Source organism: Zeus faber, assembly GCF_960531495.2.
Source record: "Zeus faber genome assembly, chromosome: 21".
Classification (NCBI taxonomy): domain Eukaryota; kingdom Metazoa; phylum Chordata; class Actinopteri; order Zeiformes; family Zeidae; genus Zeus; species Zeus faber.
Genome location: NC_137208.1, coordinates 3,632,287 through 3,648,654, shown reverse-complemented (window position 1 = coordinate 3,648,654; position 16,368 = coordinate 3,632,287). Strand labels below are relative to the sequence as shown.

Sequence of the window (16,368 nt, the reverse complement as noted above, 5' to 3'; positions counted from 1 at the left end):
CTCTGCTCAGCCAGATTTATTGTAAATGTCACACACCAACATGATAATGACAGAAATTGACTCCTAGCCCCCGCGACCCGACTAAGGATAATCGGCTGAAGATGGATGGATGGAAGGAGTACTAAGACCACAGGCCAGTTATTTTCAACAATTAACATTGTGTGCACTGTCTCACACACACAAACTCTCAGTTCAACCAAGTCCACAAACAAAAATATAACATTGTGTGCACTGTCTCACACACACAAACTCTCAGTTCAACCAAGTCCACAAACAAAAATATAACATTGTGTGCACTGTCTCACACACACAAACTCTCAGTTCAAAAAGTACTGTTGTTTATTTATTCATAGAGGGGGGAATTGGACTTCGGGTTTAATGATAAGGATGTATTTTTTTCATGTTGGGTCAATTTATTCAATAGTGTCCCTTAAACCCTAACCTTTAAGAATCAGCTTTGGCTCTTGCCTACCATACACGATCTGATGCTTTGGCCATCCACATATACCTGGGACTAGGTGTTCCGGAGTCCTGGCCACATTTTTGAAAAAAAAAAAGTAAGTACTGTAAGTACTGAAAGTACTGCGTTTCCGCGGTATACCTCTCAGTTCAACCAAGTCCACAAACAAAAATATAATAATTAACAATAGCGTTTTTCTCTTACTATGCATGTTGCTTAGTGGGACTTCTGGCATTCCTTGTCTTGAACAATGCTCTTCAAATCTGGCTTGAATTCCGTTGTTGCCACTCGAAGCAATTCTTTCACATGGGTGTCATTGACAGTATCTTAAGCGCAGCCCGTTTGACATTGGGGCATTTTTCCATTGGCACACTTCTCCAGAACTCAATGGTCCCTTCCCTTAAAGCAGCTTTCAGTCGGTCCTCCTCCTGCAGCTCGCGAGTCGCGACACACACACACACACACACACACACACACACACACACCCCTCCAGCCTTCACAGTTCTCCAGCCTTCACAGTTCTCCATCGGAGATGTTCGATACGCAACGCAATTCACCGGCCGATCCATCTTACATGTTGACTACTAACCATGTCAATAGTGTTGAAAATAAACTTCCAAAGCTTTTCGAATGTTATTTGGTGTTTTATTAGTCCTAATGCCGCGTTGACTTTGTATGGAGGCGCGCCGCCCCGGCGCTTTTGGTGTAAACGCGGCATTAGGACTAATAAAACAGGCGTTAATGGGACATGACTCCTGCTGCTGTCCGCTTTGAGTAAATGAGGAAGTGATCCGCGGTGGAAAACGAGTGATATATCATAGCGATTTTATAATCACAATAGGGAATGAATGGCTGCGCTTTTTTTTTTTCTGAGTTTTTGACGCTTGTTATGTGAAAGAGCCGCATGAAACCAGCCAAAGAGCCGCATGAGGCTCGCGAGCCGCGGGTTGGCCAGGCCTGCTGTAGATTGTTAGGTTTATTGGATACTTTTCAAATTTTTTCATCCTCTTATTAACATCAAAGTTTATTGTATATTGACATTTATTTTTTTATCTATTTTTATTCTATTGCCTTATTATTATTGCCTGTTTGATGTGAGCTGCTATAACACAGCAATTTGCCTCCATGATGAATAAAGTATCCATCCATCTCTACAGCCCTCTGTCCTGGGGGTATATCTAACAATATCATCATCGTCATCATCATCATCGTCATCATCATCATCATTACAGCTCAATTTTCTCTTAGGTTAATGTTTTTTTAAAGAGAATATTTTAATTAAAACACATGTACATGGTTAAAGATATATCAATTTATTTCCACTGACTCATTTTCTTAAATTAACAAAGCACGGTGAGGTCATAAACACTGATAGGAAAAAAAAAACAACGAAAAAAAAAACAAAACAAAGGTTCAGGAGAAAGTCAGCCCTAAAAAAACAACACAGCCACTGGACTCCAAGCGTTTAAAATCAACATGAATCTGACGGTGATGGGCAGGGGTTGAACTACAAGCAAGCAAATAAAACTCAAAGTGCCGAATAATAACAATTTAAGAAACAACATTAAATTACTAAATAAATCAATATGGCTGTCTGAAGACTCGGGACGGAGAGACGAAAGGAGGAGAAGCTCAGAGGGTATGAAGGACAACAAGAAGGCAGAGGTGTGTGTGTGTGTGTGTGTGTGTGTGTGTGTGTGTGTGTGTGTGTGTGTGTGTGTGTGTGTTACTAACCTGCAGCCTGGCAAGCTGCGTCGTCCTGGCCACAATCTTGTTGTAGGGGTCAACGATCTTCGTCCTCATCCTGTGCGTGGAGGAAACCAAAACGGAGAGGGAATGCTTTATAATAATAATAATAATAATAATAATAATAACATTAATAGCATTTATAACAATCATTTTTATTATAGCACCTTTAATAGACAGCATGCAACTCCAAGTACTTTATACAAATCAAATAGTAATTTTAATAATAACAATAATAGTAATATTAATAACCTTTATTTATATAGCTTATTTTATACAAGACATGCAACTCAGAGTGTGTTACACTAATAGGCCATTGAATAATAATCATAATCAGCATAATAATAATAATAATAATAATAATAATAATAATAATAATAATAATAATAATAACCTGTTTGGAATGAATCTGAATACATAACATGCAACTCAAAGTGCTTTACATTAATACAGGGCTCCAGACTAACTTTTTCATTTAGGTGCACTAGCATATGATTAAGGTGCACCCACCATTTAAGGTCAGGATTAGGCATTAGTCTAACTGAGAGAATTGGGAGTGGAGCCCCAGCCCCCACCCAACCCCGCCTACGCCTTCAGACAGCGCTGCGACGGTCCCGGGGCCGGTTTCCCTGCGTTTTCATTTGAAATCTATTTATCTCTCTAAGTTTCTACTTGTAGCAAAGGAACATCTGAGAGCCAACGAAGGGTCTGTCCCACTGTGGACTGGTAGAATGGAGAGGGAGCGACCTTCAGTCCACGGTGCGTCCCGTTCCCTGTCTCTCCAAACAAAACAAACGTGCAGGGAAGGAAGACGATCCTGCTTCTCACACGAAATATCGATGCTTGCACATTCATTTATTGATTTTTTTTCTTTTATGGCCTCAATCGGGTTTCTGATTTTCGTATTTTTAATGAGCGGGTTGAGGGGCTCACCTGTCGACAGTGCCTTGCATGGCGTGGATCCTCGTCTGCATCATCTGGAGGACACCTGAGCAACAGAAATTGGAAAAGTTAATTCAAAGTTATTAAAGAAATAATAATAATAATAATAATGTAGTCCTCAGTGAGGAGAAGGGAATGAAAGCAAGCTCTGTAAAATATGGCAGCCTTTCACAAATCATTTGAATAATTCTTAGACTGAACCTGCTTTAGAATTGGCCTGAGATGTACTGAACACCACAGCGTTTGGGGGTTTTGTACAGATGAACATGTGGAGTTTTCTTGTTTTGGTTGAAGATGTTGTAGTATTTTTATTTTAGTTTTTTTTACATATATGTTTTCAACATGTATACATAAACAACACACACACACACACACACACACACACACACACACACACACACACACACACACATACACACTGTGTATGTTAACATATTTCATTTGAAGTCCAACACAAGACTTAAGATATACACAGATTTACAGATACACAGATTTAGATTGTTTCCATCATCACAATGATGGAAATAATTTAAAATATTTTTCGGTATATTGCCAAACGTATACCAGTTTTTATTACTTTGTAAACTAGTTTTTAACAGGCGTGCTGCTGTAACACTGCAATTCCCCTCCGGAGATGAATAAAGTATTTATCTGAATAATAAAGTATCTATTTATCTAAATGTTTTTTTCATCTACATCTATCTATTAACGTGGAAAGAGCTTTGGGTCATAACAGCGCTTCAGAGCACACTGGTCCCCTCTGGTGGCCATTAGTGGGACCTTCAGTGGACGGAAGGAACGAGTGTTTGACTTTGGATTGTAAGGACAGAGGTTTTACTGGTTTGTTGTCAGCTTTATTATTCATTGACATTTATTTTTCCTTACTATTTTTTGTATATTATCAAATGCATTCTATCTTTTATTACTTTGTTTTTCTGATGTGTGTCTGCTGTTGCCTATGTCTTTCGAATGATCATCTATGTCAGTCAGGGTTCATTCTGGCATTACAAAAGGAAATTCAAGGACTTTCAAGTACTTTAATGTTTTCATTTTCAAGGACCTCAAGCAAAACAAATGTAATCAATTTTCAATGTGACTTATGTTCATTAAAACAGAATTTAAACTTAGTCTCATTGTCTATTATTTTCATTAGAATACTGTATGTATTATATATATAATATGTAATATTAATTGATTAATTAATTAATATAATACATGTATTATTAATCTCATTGTCATCTACTATTATAAGTAGATATTTCCAACCGTGATGGCTGGAAAAATTCTGATTTTTTTTTGTTATTACGTTAAGACTTCTGGGTCAATATCACATTTTCAATGTTGATTGAGTTTTTTCAAGGCGTTTTCAAGAACTTCAGCACATTATTTTCAAAGTATATCCGTACTTGAATTTCTGAGGACGAAATTCAAGCACTTCAAGCACCTCAAGGACCTGGTAAGTGAAGCGGACTTTAGTGAAAGTAATTGTGAAGTTACTTTACCTTCCAGTGACTCTATCCCAGTGGCTTGGGCCAACAGGTCTTCATGCCTGGCCACCACCTGGAAGTTGGAATTGATATTATATAATCTCTATTAAAAAATAAATGAATAAATACAATTGTAAGCTTCCCACATTTAAAATGTTGTTTATTAACATTATAATCACATCATAAGCACATTATAATAAGTTTAAAGAAATGCATTATGGTTCTTGAGTGACAGACAGACAGACAGACAGACAGACAGACAGACAGACAGAGAGACAGTGTGTGTGTGTGTGTGTATATATATATCTATATATATCTATATATATATATATAGATATATATAGTGTTTTATTTAGTACTTTCTGTATTTTTCTTCACGTGGGCTTGCGTACCTGGCTGTGGAGTTCCTTGTCCAGCTGGCTGATGCCCTGCGCCAGCTTGGCCAGCTGCTCCGCGATGAGCGCATGGTGGATGGCCTGCGCCGCGTACGTCTTCACGTCAAAGCTCTCCGCCAGGAAATCAGCATAGCATTCTGCAAGGGCACAGCAGGGAGGAACACGTCAAAAAGCAACAACAACAACAACAACAAAACACTGTGCGGGACACGCCCGAGCCATAGCACTTGGCTGTAGGGATGCACCCATTTATCGGCCGTACATCGCATTGGCCGATATTTGTCTTGTTGACCGCCATCGGCAAATAAGATGACATTCACTGATGGCAGTGGCAATCCGTCCAGTGTTTCACACACATAGACTTGGGCGGAGCCACCCAGGTATGTTAACGGCAGCCAAAGTATATTTGGCGACCCATTTTAGCATTTTTTTATTTCTTAATCCGCCCAAGAGAATGACGCCATCCGCCATGGATTTTAGAAGACGAGGACACGGCTCTCCACAGCGCTCCAAGCAGGAAGTGATGCTGCGTTCATGGGAACCCACCATCGGCTATCGGCCAAATTGTTATTTCAAACATTGGTATTGGCCCAGAATTTCACAATCGGTGCATCCCTACTTGGCTGACATGCAACAGAATCAGAATCAGAAATTAGTTTATTACGCCAGATGCATTTACATGTGCGAGGAATTTGTCATGGTGAGGATTGGTGCTTTTCTACAGAGGATTAGCATAAAAAAAAAACACAATAAACAAAAATGTTCATGAAAAAATGTAAATGTATAATTATTATTAATATTATTATTATTATTATTAATAATAATAATAATAATAATAATAATAACAACCATACTAATAATAACATAATATAAAGGAAAAAATCCAAATATACACAAAAAATACAAAACAGAAATAGTCAAATATATAAAAAATATACAGAATATACAAACACCATGGTATGAACAGGATTAGGGATTGGTATGGGTATAAATTCCAATTATAAATGATTAATAGTCATTAACGCTGTATACATACTGTATATTTCAGAAGATTTGAGGGAAATCTAAATGTTATTGCATGTTAAAGATACCAACTGCAGATTGATCATTCAATTGAGCTCTATGGTTCTTTTAAAGTTATGAGACTCGTAAACGGGACCATTTCAGAGCTCAAACCTACAGAAAAATTACACTGTCTGTCCATATTTTCCTAATAACATACTACTTGACAAATGTAGGGATGCTGTATATTCTTAAAGGTGCAGTGTGTAGAATCAAGCGGCATCTAGCGGTGAGGTTGCAGATCGCGGCACACTGAACCCCCCTCCCTTTCCAATGACGCAGGAGAAGCTACGGTGGCCTTTGGCTGCCACAAGAAAGACAAAAAACTATGAAAGTCCCCCTCGAGAGCCAGCGTTTGGTTTGTCCATTCTGGGCGACTGTAGAAACATGAAGGCGCAACATGGCAGCCTACCCGCTCCCTATGTGGATAGAAACGGTTCACTCTGAAGAAACGCAAACACAACTATTCTTATTTTCATGGGATTATACACAAAATAAACATACTTTTGAACATTATATTCCATTTCTGCCAAGTCTGTTCTGTAAATTCTACACACTGCACCATTTAGTAAACGCAACGAACCGTTACTGGAAGAAAATGACAGGGATGCATTTGAGATTATTCCCAATACACTTTGACCGTTTCAGTAGAAATAAACTCCATACGGTTTTTTTTTAAGTGCATTGGAAAAAAATTGCAACTATACAATGGATATACACAAAGAAAGAGTGTAGGCAGGGTCAAAGCCATGTGATGTGATTCACACATCTTCTTATCTTCTATTGGTGTCCAATCAATATTTGTAAGTCCTGTATTTAACCAAAAAGGGGTTAAGTAAAATTAAAAAGTAAAAAACCCAAGTTAGTGCAATGCAACAGGAATCAAGTGAATTCTTAGTTGTAAAATGTTTACATCTTATATGTTGACACACAGCTTAAGTTCATAGCGTTTACCGAGGGTCTGGTTCATCTCGGTGTTTCTGTGCCAGCATCAAGTTCTACTACTAATTCCTTTTTGAATCATTTACATTTTTTTTTTAAATTCATATATATATTTTTTTAACTTTTTGAGCCATTTTGTATTTACAATAAAATCAGTATAATACTGGTAATACTGGTAGTACTGGGGGGGGGACCCTGAATACGGTATTGAAGTCTGAATTCCTAACTAGCTTGTTTAAAAACTAAACGTAAAATGTTGGGGTTTATTTCATACAGCTTTTTTATTGTTGTTGTTGTTGTTGTTGTTTACTGCAAACTCCCTTCAGGTTACGAGTAAAGTGTCTATCGAATCCATATGATTGCTCCGTTTGGTGGCGGGGTCCGCCTCTCCCGGTCAGTGTTGGACTCCTACTTTGAACGCACAGCTTTCTTTCGTTGTCCCCGGGTTAACTCGGTTTGCGTGGGGGGAACCTTGAAAACCACTAACCACATTGTTTGTTAGGGTCAACTCACCGTCTTCCAGAAGTGGGTTCGTGGAAGCTTCTCCGGCGGCTTCCATTTTGACGTCGACGTCATCGGTGTGACGTATATTTAGTGCGACGGTCGAACTGGCGTTATTATGCGTCGTCGTCTGCGTTTGTTTTAGGAACTAAGTCCTTTTTTAAATTGTAACGTGTGCAAATGTATTGAATTGTATGAGTACATTTAAACATTAAAAACAGAATATATACATACATATCAAGATTTCAAGATGTTTATTTATCACATACATAGACATACCAGCATACATATAGTGAAATGTCATTGCAACGCAGCCAGAAATTATGCACAAGTAATAACACAATAGCTAACGAATTAACTGAACTGACTGATTCCTAAAACGTCATTGTTAGTAAATAGAATAAAATAAGCGTAAAAAGGTAACATACTAAGTGGTAATACATTTCACCGACATTTCACTGCATATATGTATGAAAGTATGGAAATGTATGTGACGAATAAACCTCTTGAATCTTGAATCTTGAATACAATCTAGAAATAAGAGCAACAGACTATTATGTATATGCAGATATGTGCAGTAAAGTGGCATGTGAATAAAGTGAGGTAGTGTGTGTTGAGATATATAGTACAGTATACAACATTACGGCACAGCAATATATATATATATATATATATATACTGTATATTATAGTTGTTTTTTTTAATGTAGATATGATTCTAATTGTATGAGCAAAAATGCTATAAAACTGAGAACTATTTGTAAAACAAACATCAGTTCTTTGTGTAATATTGTACCCCTGGGTGTGTACTTCATTTCCAACTGGAGTTCTGACTCTTACTATACTGGGTCACCGCTTGTCATACTTCCTCTTTGCTTATTCAGCTCTCCGCTGTTGGAAGCAAGCCCTCTTTTCGGAAATGAAGGAGGAGAAAATTAAGGAATGATTTTGTTGGCTGCGAAGCTGGAGGATTCCCCGCTCCCTCCATGATGTCTGGGGCTTATTTCACAGAGGGTTAGGGTTAGGGTTAGGGTTATGGGCCTCCCCGCCCGCCCGCGTCCCCTCCGAGGAGGCAAGGTCGTCCCGGGGTGCTCCTCAGAAGACGCGCTCCCCTATCCAGGCGTTCGGCCAGGGGTCAACCCTGCGGACCGTGCCAGAGTTGGGATACCTGGCTATGCGCCCCCTGGAGGAATCGGTGGCTGCCCACTTGTGCCCCTCCTTCACCGCGGAAAAGCCTCAGCTACTGTCCAAGGCGTGTGGGCCGACGGCGAATCTGGCGGAGAAGTCCTACTATCCTACTCCCCAACCTCAACCCTCTGATCACCTCACCTGTCAATCAGACACTAATATTTTAATTTCAGTTTTCTGGGAGATGATTTGTAGTCAATGGAGAAAATAATTCATATTATATTAGATGTAATACTTGTAGTACTACCTGCTTCCACGTTAAACACATTAATGGAGAATTTAAATTTAGATTTTCTTTTCTCCAAATAAATGTTGATATGAACAAAAAAATGCAATATTTCTATTCTTTAATTGTTTTTACTTGTTTTCGATTTTTATTTTCTATTAAATATTATATATGACTAATATAAAAGCTTTGACTCTAGAATGAACCGACAGTTGGAGCTACTTTCAAAAATCGATTTATTTTATTTTGTCCGTCGTTGAAGCAACAAGTGGTTTGTTTATTTATGCACCTCTCTGGCCAAAGTAAGATCACTTAATAATATTCCATGTGGCTGATGTTTTGTCCCGATTATTTCATATACTGTTGTAGATGTAAATTCATTGTTGAATTATTGAAATATTCGCGTCGCACTGTTTGTCTGTTGCGACAAATGGTTCGTTAATGATCATTTATGATGTTGTCCACCAGGTGGCGCTGTCGAACAACCCACGTCAATAATCCCAGGTCGATGATTGTAAATCAATGAATTGATTTTACACGTAAAACATGGTTTTACTTCCTCTTTTTTAATGAGAATCACAAACACACATATAGGAGTGAAACTGCTGCTGTGCAAGTGAAGAAAGGTCCTGAAACTTTTAGAAGTAATGTTTTCTTCATGGTGATAGAGACAGATTTGGGGGCGAATGTCAATGATCCATCAGCGAAACATCATGTTGTGAACGCAGCTTTCCACACAGTGACCACAGACGCTATCGCTTCAACTCAGTGACAGTATGTGGATTTCATTCAAGGATAAACCCTCTTTCAACAGTGATTTTACAGGTGCCCTTGAGCAAGGCACCAACTATATACTGGTACCACTAGTCCCCTGACCACGGCTGAACTGAATGTGATGAACAGAATTGTTTCCCTTTAATTAGAACAACAACTTCCCTGGAATATTCAAAGTGAATGTAAAACAAAAAAAACGCTGACACAAGCTGCAAACATTCTCTGTTGCTGTTGGGGGCCAAACAGCAACTGGTTGCACAACTCTGCAGGAATTCACAGATTCCGAGATGGCCTTTATTATTATTATTATTATTATTATTAATATTATTAATATTAATATTAATATTATTCTTATTCTTACTGGTATTATAACGACTATAATTATTACTGTTATTATTACTACTACTACTACTATTAACATCATCATTATTATTAGTAGTAGTAGTATAATTATCATCATTATTATTATTACTATTAGGTGTCCAGCCTGCAGGTTAAGGTCTTGTTGGAACTGTGACGTTTCGGACGTCTTGAAGTTAGCGAAAAGTTGTCGTAATTTCATTAGTTTGTGGAGCGAGCAGCTTTGTGACATCATCATCCGTAGTTATACAAGTCCAAGCTTTGTCTCTTGGAACTCATTCAGCTTCAGCCACTTGTGAGTAAGACATCGAGACAGACAGCTTGAGCCGGTGCTGCGTTTATAGGAAACTCGGAAAACTACAACTCGTGCTGCGTTTTACAAAACCCCAGAAACTATTATGGTTAAAGAACACGTTTTGGCACTGAAGGAAGTTCCAAGAACCATAGGAGGAACCAACCTTTTCTTTTGTGTCCGCACTGCGTCTTTGTCTTACTTCATCTGTTACCAAAAAGCTGCTTCCAAATTGTAAAATAGATATTCTCATTTGACTGAAACCTGAAACCTAACAACAAATGTTGATTGAGGACAACAGAAGGTTTAGCTCAGTGTGAGGTCTGGATCATAGGTTCAAATCCAGACTTAACAATGCCAAACAAACTCTTAATGTTGTTCGACAGTTGTGTAAATGTGATCAACCGAGCCTCTGCTTATTTGTGCAGAGGCATTAGAGGTTCTGACAGATGATACCGAGTTATTTTGTAACCCTGTACAAGGTTTGCCTTCTTATAATCGTGGCGGTTATAAGGTGGTAAGATGTGTTAACATGTCAGTGTCATGTTGATGGTAAAAGAGAGAGTTTCAAAATCAAACCCCTGTACAGCGTTATGTCAGGGAACACACTCCCAGAGGGATTGTATTCGGTTGATCCAGCTACTGAGACTGAGAGGGAGTTGAACCGGCCACCTCATGTCTGCAGCCATATCCAGGGTCTGTGTTAACAGCAGCATCATGCCACCAGGTCCCCTTCACACTCAGCCCTGCTCTACAGGAGCTTTTAAAGACGTCCCCGGTGCCCGGATTCCAAAAACCAACTCGGCAAAAAAAACAACCAGCCCCAGCTACTGGTCCAGCAGCTCATCTCTTTGAGCCGCTGAGTCTTTCCAGGTGCCTTTGTCTCCTCCACTCATCCGATTAAAGGAACCTCAGCAGTGACTGGGATGGAAAGGTCAGGACTGGAACCCGTGACGGCAGCGTCTGGAGCCGTCACACCACAGAGTCCTGCTGGGCGGAGCTTCTCTGAGATCATCTTCAGTGGCCTCTCTTGATATGATGGTGACTGTTTAGAAAAACAAGTCACAATGTCATCCACCTGCAGGCTGATGCTCTGCTCCTACCGCCAGCTGATTTTTATGAAAACCCTCCAGGGTCAAGTGGATTTGAGAATAAAGGTTCTGAGTTTAAATCTAAAAGCTCCAGATAAGGAATAAACTGAATCCCTTACATTTGAGTGGGATATTTTTTTTCCATCTGAGCCACTTGAAATAAAAAATAAAATTTTTATTCATATCATCATTTTTTATAGTGTAGACATCTAACACTTTTGGGCTGAAAACCACGTTATCTTTTGTCCCTTGGTGTCAGGTTGTAGTATTGGAGATATGGCTGCTCTCTAATGACGGTGCCCTGTTTCACACGGTGTTGGTGCATCTGGACTTTGTGTCTTTACCCACAAGGAAGTTTGCTCTGGACTCAGACCGCCCAAACTGCTGCTCCGTGTACTTGTCTTTGTAGGCGAGGAGGCCCATGAAGGAGTTGAAGTTCAGGACGCTCCCGCAGAGCAGCAGGAAGTAGGATGGCGTGCTGAGCAGCCGCTTCAGCGAGGGGAGGAACCCTGCACAACCAGAACACACACACTGTACTACGTTCTGTACCTTGTGTGTTTTCCAATTTGGGGCGGCCAAAAACTGTATTTATCTTAAAACATAAAAGTTAACATCTTTATATTTTGTATTGCAAAATATATATGTATATATGTATTTCCTCTTCTTGGCTTGGTGCCCCCAGTGGTGATTGGTGCCCTAGACCACCGCCTTTACAGCCTATGCTCATACCCTTCATATCAAGATGAAAACAATGAAAACACAACGTCACATAGAATAAGAAAAAGAGGCATAAAGCAGAAATGAAACAAATTTAACAGATTTTTCAGTTTTTTCTTTTGTTGTTCCTCTTTTTGAACACAACACTTTATGAACATGTCTCTGGTCACTCACACACGACTGTATTTTCACTAAATATTTCATGAAATCAAAGTGTAGCAGCTGTCCATCTCCATCTGTACATGCATCTATACAAGTAGAGCTGTACGGGAGGATGCACAGTGTTTGTTCTCATCTTTAAAATGTGTTTGAATGAGTGTGATGAGGTTTTTGTGCAGCTGCTGAATGAGGATGTTTCACTGTGGGACGTTCGGCAGCGGCACCCGACTGGACGTCGGAAGTAAGTTCCCTTTAAATGCTGGAATTAAGTCTTTTTTTTCTTATTATTGTTTTATTACATATTTATTTAAAAATTTTAAATGTATCCATAGATTTTTTAATGATAACTTTAGCTCAGACCAAATACACAAAAATGACATGATGGATGAACTCTAGGTTGGTTAATATTAGACTACTTCATATTTATCTTTATTGTGTGCTGCCATATTTGCTGCTATTTTTAGATTTATTGCATATTCTCCTTTTATTTTGTCTAATTTTTATTCTTATAACTTTATTCTTATTATTATTGCCTATTTTGCTGCAATTTCATTTATCCATCCCTCCCTCCATCCTGTCTTTCTCTGTGTTTCCAGGTGAACGCCCGCCCACCCTGACCGTCCTGCCCCCCTCCTCAGAGAAGCTGGCCTCAGTGGCGGGGTCCGCCACGCTGACCTGCCTGGCGGACGCCGGCTTCCCCTCCGACTGGAAGCTGAGCTGGACGCTGGACGACAGCAGCGGCACCACCACCGCGTTGGGCGGAGCTTCCAGCGCCGCGACCCCCGGGACACCGCAGGGGGGCGAGGGCAACCTGTACCGCTGGACCAGCACCCTGACCCTCAGCGACCGGGAGTGGGCGGCGGCGGAGCGGGTGACCTGCCGGGCCCAGCGGGGCTCCCAGACCCCCGTCACCCAGAGCCTCAGCCGCCAAGACTGCTGAGACCACCACCACCACCTGTTGCTATGGCGACTACTTCCACTTGTGTATTGATCCCTACATAGGCCGAGCCCTAACCCACTAGATTTCAGACAATAAAGACAATAAAGATCTCCTCCTTGAATTCAACTGGTTTTATTTGGTGATATTACAGGTGGCTCTGTGGAATACTCCCTTCTGATTGGTCCAGAGCAGCCAGGTCGGTTGTGGGTTATTTCTGAATAACGACCGCTTGGTTTGACCTTTTCCCTCGTCTCGCTCCACCCACATGCTAATGCTAAGGCCGGCTGGTGGTGATGGAGGACTTGAAGGAATGAATGCAGATATGTCCAGTTGAAGCTGAATATCAGTAAATAGTTTAGTGCTAAGTGAGGAGATGTCACTCTGAAGGGGCTTATTTGACCATGATGCCCGGCTGCACACACCGCCTTGTTATTCATACTTTCATCAACTTTACCAACGCGCCACTATTCTTCCACTCACAACTCCTTTAGTGGGCTCTGAAGTACTGCCCATTTCCAAAAATGGCAAAATATTGTAAAAGTGAAAATAATGGTTGAAAACCCTCAATATTTTGAATATTAAGTCGTGAGGCCGTTGTCTGAAAAAACAGGAGCATTTGAGAAACATTTTGGATAAATATAATTAATAAATAAAAAGAACTAATAATCAAATTTTAAGAAATATTTATTTTTAACAATTTTATTTTATAAAAAACTATTTATTTATGTATTTAATAAGAAGAATAATTATTATTATTATTCATTACAAGTGATCCTTAAATATCGGAGGCATTAAGGTTTGTGCTAAACAACAACATAATATCTCACATAAAATAAATAAAGCTGAATGTTTGAATAAAACAATGATTTTCACAATAAAGAACAAAATAAATATTATTGATCAATAATTCCAAAATAAATGAAATACCTTGGTTTCTTAGCCGCTGTGTCGTTAAATCCCTGAATGTGAGCGCTGGTGTGTGACGCCAGGGGAGGTTTTTGTACGAGCCTGTATCACCGTGTCCATGTCCAGACGCTCTGGGGGTAGTGGAGACTCTGGCAGTAGATATCTCCAGAATCTTCTGGCTGGACGTCGTTGATGGTCAGCGTGAAATCCTTCCCGGATCCGCTCCCGCTGAATCGAGCCGGGACGCCGGAATGAAGTTTTGTTGTGATATATACCAGGAGTTTTGGGGGCTCCCCGGGGGTCTGGAGGTACCAGTGCAGATAATCTCCGTATGAATCTCGGTATACGTCACTGCTGACCTGACACCTGATGCTGACCGACTCACCCGGAGATACAAACTTGCTCTTCGGCGTCTGGGTCAACACGAACTGCCCATAAGACCCTGCAAGGAAATGGATCCAAAAAAGAGCCATAAGACCCATTTTGTTGTTACACTTCATTGAAAGATTCAATTCATGGGCTTCAGAGTCAGATTTGTTTTGCTCTTACCGTGGAGCCAGAGGGACAGCACCAAGCAGACGATGGACGTGAAGCTCATGGCTGCTCAGCTCGATGGGTCGATTCCGTCTAGAACCGAGATTCAGAGTCACCGGCTCTTATTTAAAGGCCTCGGGGGGCAGCGAGGCGTTCACATGCAAATCAACGTGTTTTGACTGCTCCTCTGAGGCGGTGGCTGTGAGGAAGAAAACTGCAAACTGCACAATTTGGAACTTTTTCAGGTTCAACGTGTTGCAATGACACCTCACGGAAACTGCAAATGTTGGTGATTGTTTTATCAGAAGATTAAAAGAACATTTCAACTTTTGCTTCCAGACAATATTATTATTATTCAATATTTAAATCATAATTTAAAAGATTGGTTTGTCATTTTTCCACCCACGTCTTTTTAAAAGCAGGAAACTCACATTAGTGTCAGAAAGTCTTACATTGCTTTGCCATAAAAAGGGTTATTAACTGGTCTGTCCACCCTCAAATCAGCTGTTTTGGCTCCATCCAGGCCAAGGCAAGGCCCCTGTGACACCTGCATGAAGGTGGATCTGTGTCCAGATACGTTTTCTGGACAATGAGCGGATCGTTCATCCAACGAGTCGAAACTTTTCCATTACAAACACAGTAAGCCAGAGCTAGGTGGAATAAGGCAGAGTTAGGCGGAGTAAACTGGAGTTAGGGGACGTTTTCAACCCATGGACGGATTCCTTTCTAACCAATGTTACAGAAAATCTGTACGGATTGTATTAACATGTGTATTCCTTATCCAGATAAAACATCCAGATACATATTGTTTTTTAATGGCAGGTAAATGTGTAACAAAAAATAAGTAGACAAACACAGTAAGCCAGAGCTAGGTGGAATATGGCAGAGTTAGGCAGAGTTAGATGGAGTTAGGGGACGTTTTCAACTAATTTCTCCAGAACAAGGAGCATGTGGTGGAGGCTCTCCGCAAAGCTAAATTCAAGTTACCCAGACACCAGAAGATCCACATTTCAAAGAAGTACCGCTTCACCAAGTTCCTTTCTCACCAATGTTACAGAAAATGTGTACGGATTGTATGAACATGTGTATTCCTTATCCAGATAAAACATCCAGATACACATTGTGTTTTAATGGCAGGTAAATGGAGCCCAAGAGACTGGAAACAGGAAGTTACGTTACAACCTTCTGTAGCCAACATTGTAATGTTTTCAAAACGTGTAAGAAAATGAAAATAAACAAAGACACGTGGGGCTCTATTGCCAGTTTCCTGTTTTCAAAAAGAAGATTAATGGAAGTCTTCAACATTTGTGCCATTGCACTGCATTCAAGCCCAGTGAGAAGCTGCAGCAGAGTGGTAAGTTCCTCCACAGTACAGCGTTCAGCAAGGTTGTTTCTATGAACAGTTATAAATAAATCATATGAACCAACATTTTAGATACTGGGTTGAAAAAATTGGCAAACCCATAATCCTTTAATGCTAAATTCAGCCTCTTTCAGGCCCCTAAACAGGAAATGATGAATACATACTCAAAACTTTATGAGGTGCGGTGAAAACACTATGAGGGACACTTAGATATTTACATTAAAAACACATCAAGAAGTGTGTGAGCGAACACTCCTTGTTGTTCTCCTACATCATATTAATAT

The 16,368-nt window shown here is 40.0% G+C and overlaps 1 protein-coding gene and 2 gene segments (V, D, J or C); 1 reads left to right on the top strand and 2 right to left on the bottom strand.

Moving 5' to 3' along the window:
• The window catches only part of cog5 (component of oligomeric golgi complex 5), a 63,998-nt gene extending 56,398 nt beyond the window's left edge, over positions 1-7,600 (bottom strand). The window contains 5 exon segments of the mRNA XM_080022796.1: positions 2,195-2,264; positions 3,140-3,194; positions 4,651-4,708; positions 5,028-5,167; positions 7,548-7,600. Coding sequence (XP_079878922.1) covers positions 2,195-2,264; positions 3,140-3,194; positions 4,651-4,708; positions 5,028-5,167; positions 7,548-7,593 — 369 coding nt within the window. The 5' untranslated portion in view covers positions 7,594-7,600.
• Positions 7,601-9,223: 1,623 nt separating this feature from the next.
• On the top strand, positions 9,224-13,281 carry LOC307246407 (Ig kappa-b4 chain C region-like). The segment is given in 3 exons: positions 9,224-9,250; positions 12,521-12,582; positions 12,938-13,281.
• A 1,013-nt stretch (positions 13,282-14,294) lies between these two features.
• On the bottom strand, positions 14,295-14,785 carry LOC307246406 (Ig kappa chain V-III region PC 7175-like). The segment is given in 2 exons: positions 14,737-14,785; positions 14,295-14,629 (listed from the first exon to the last, which is right to left on the bottom strand).
• Positions 14,786-16,368: the final 1,583 nt, after the last annotated feature.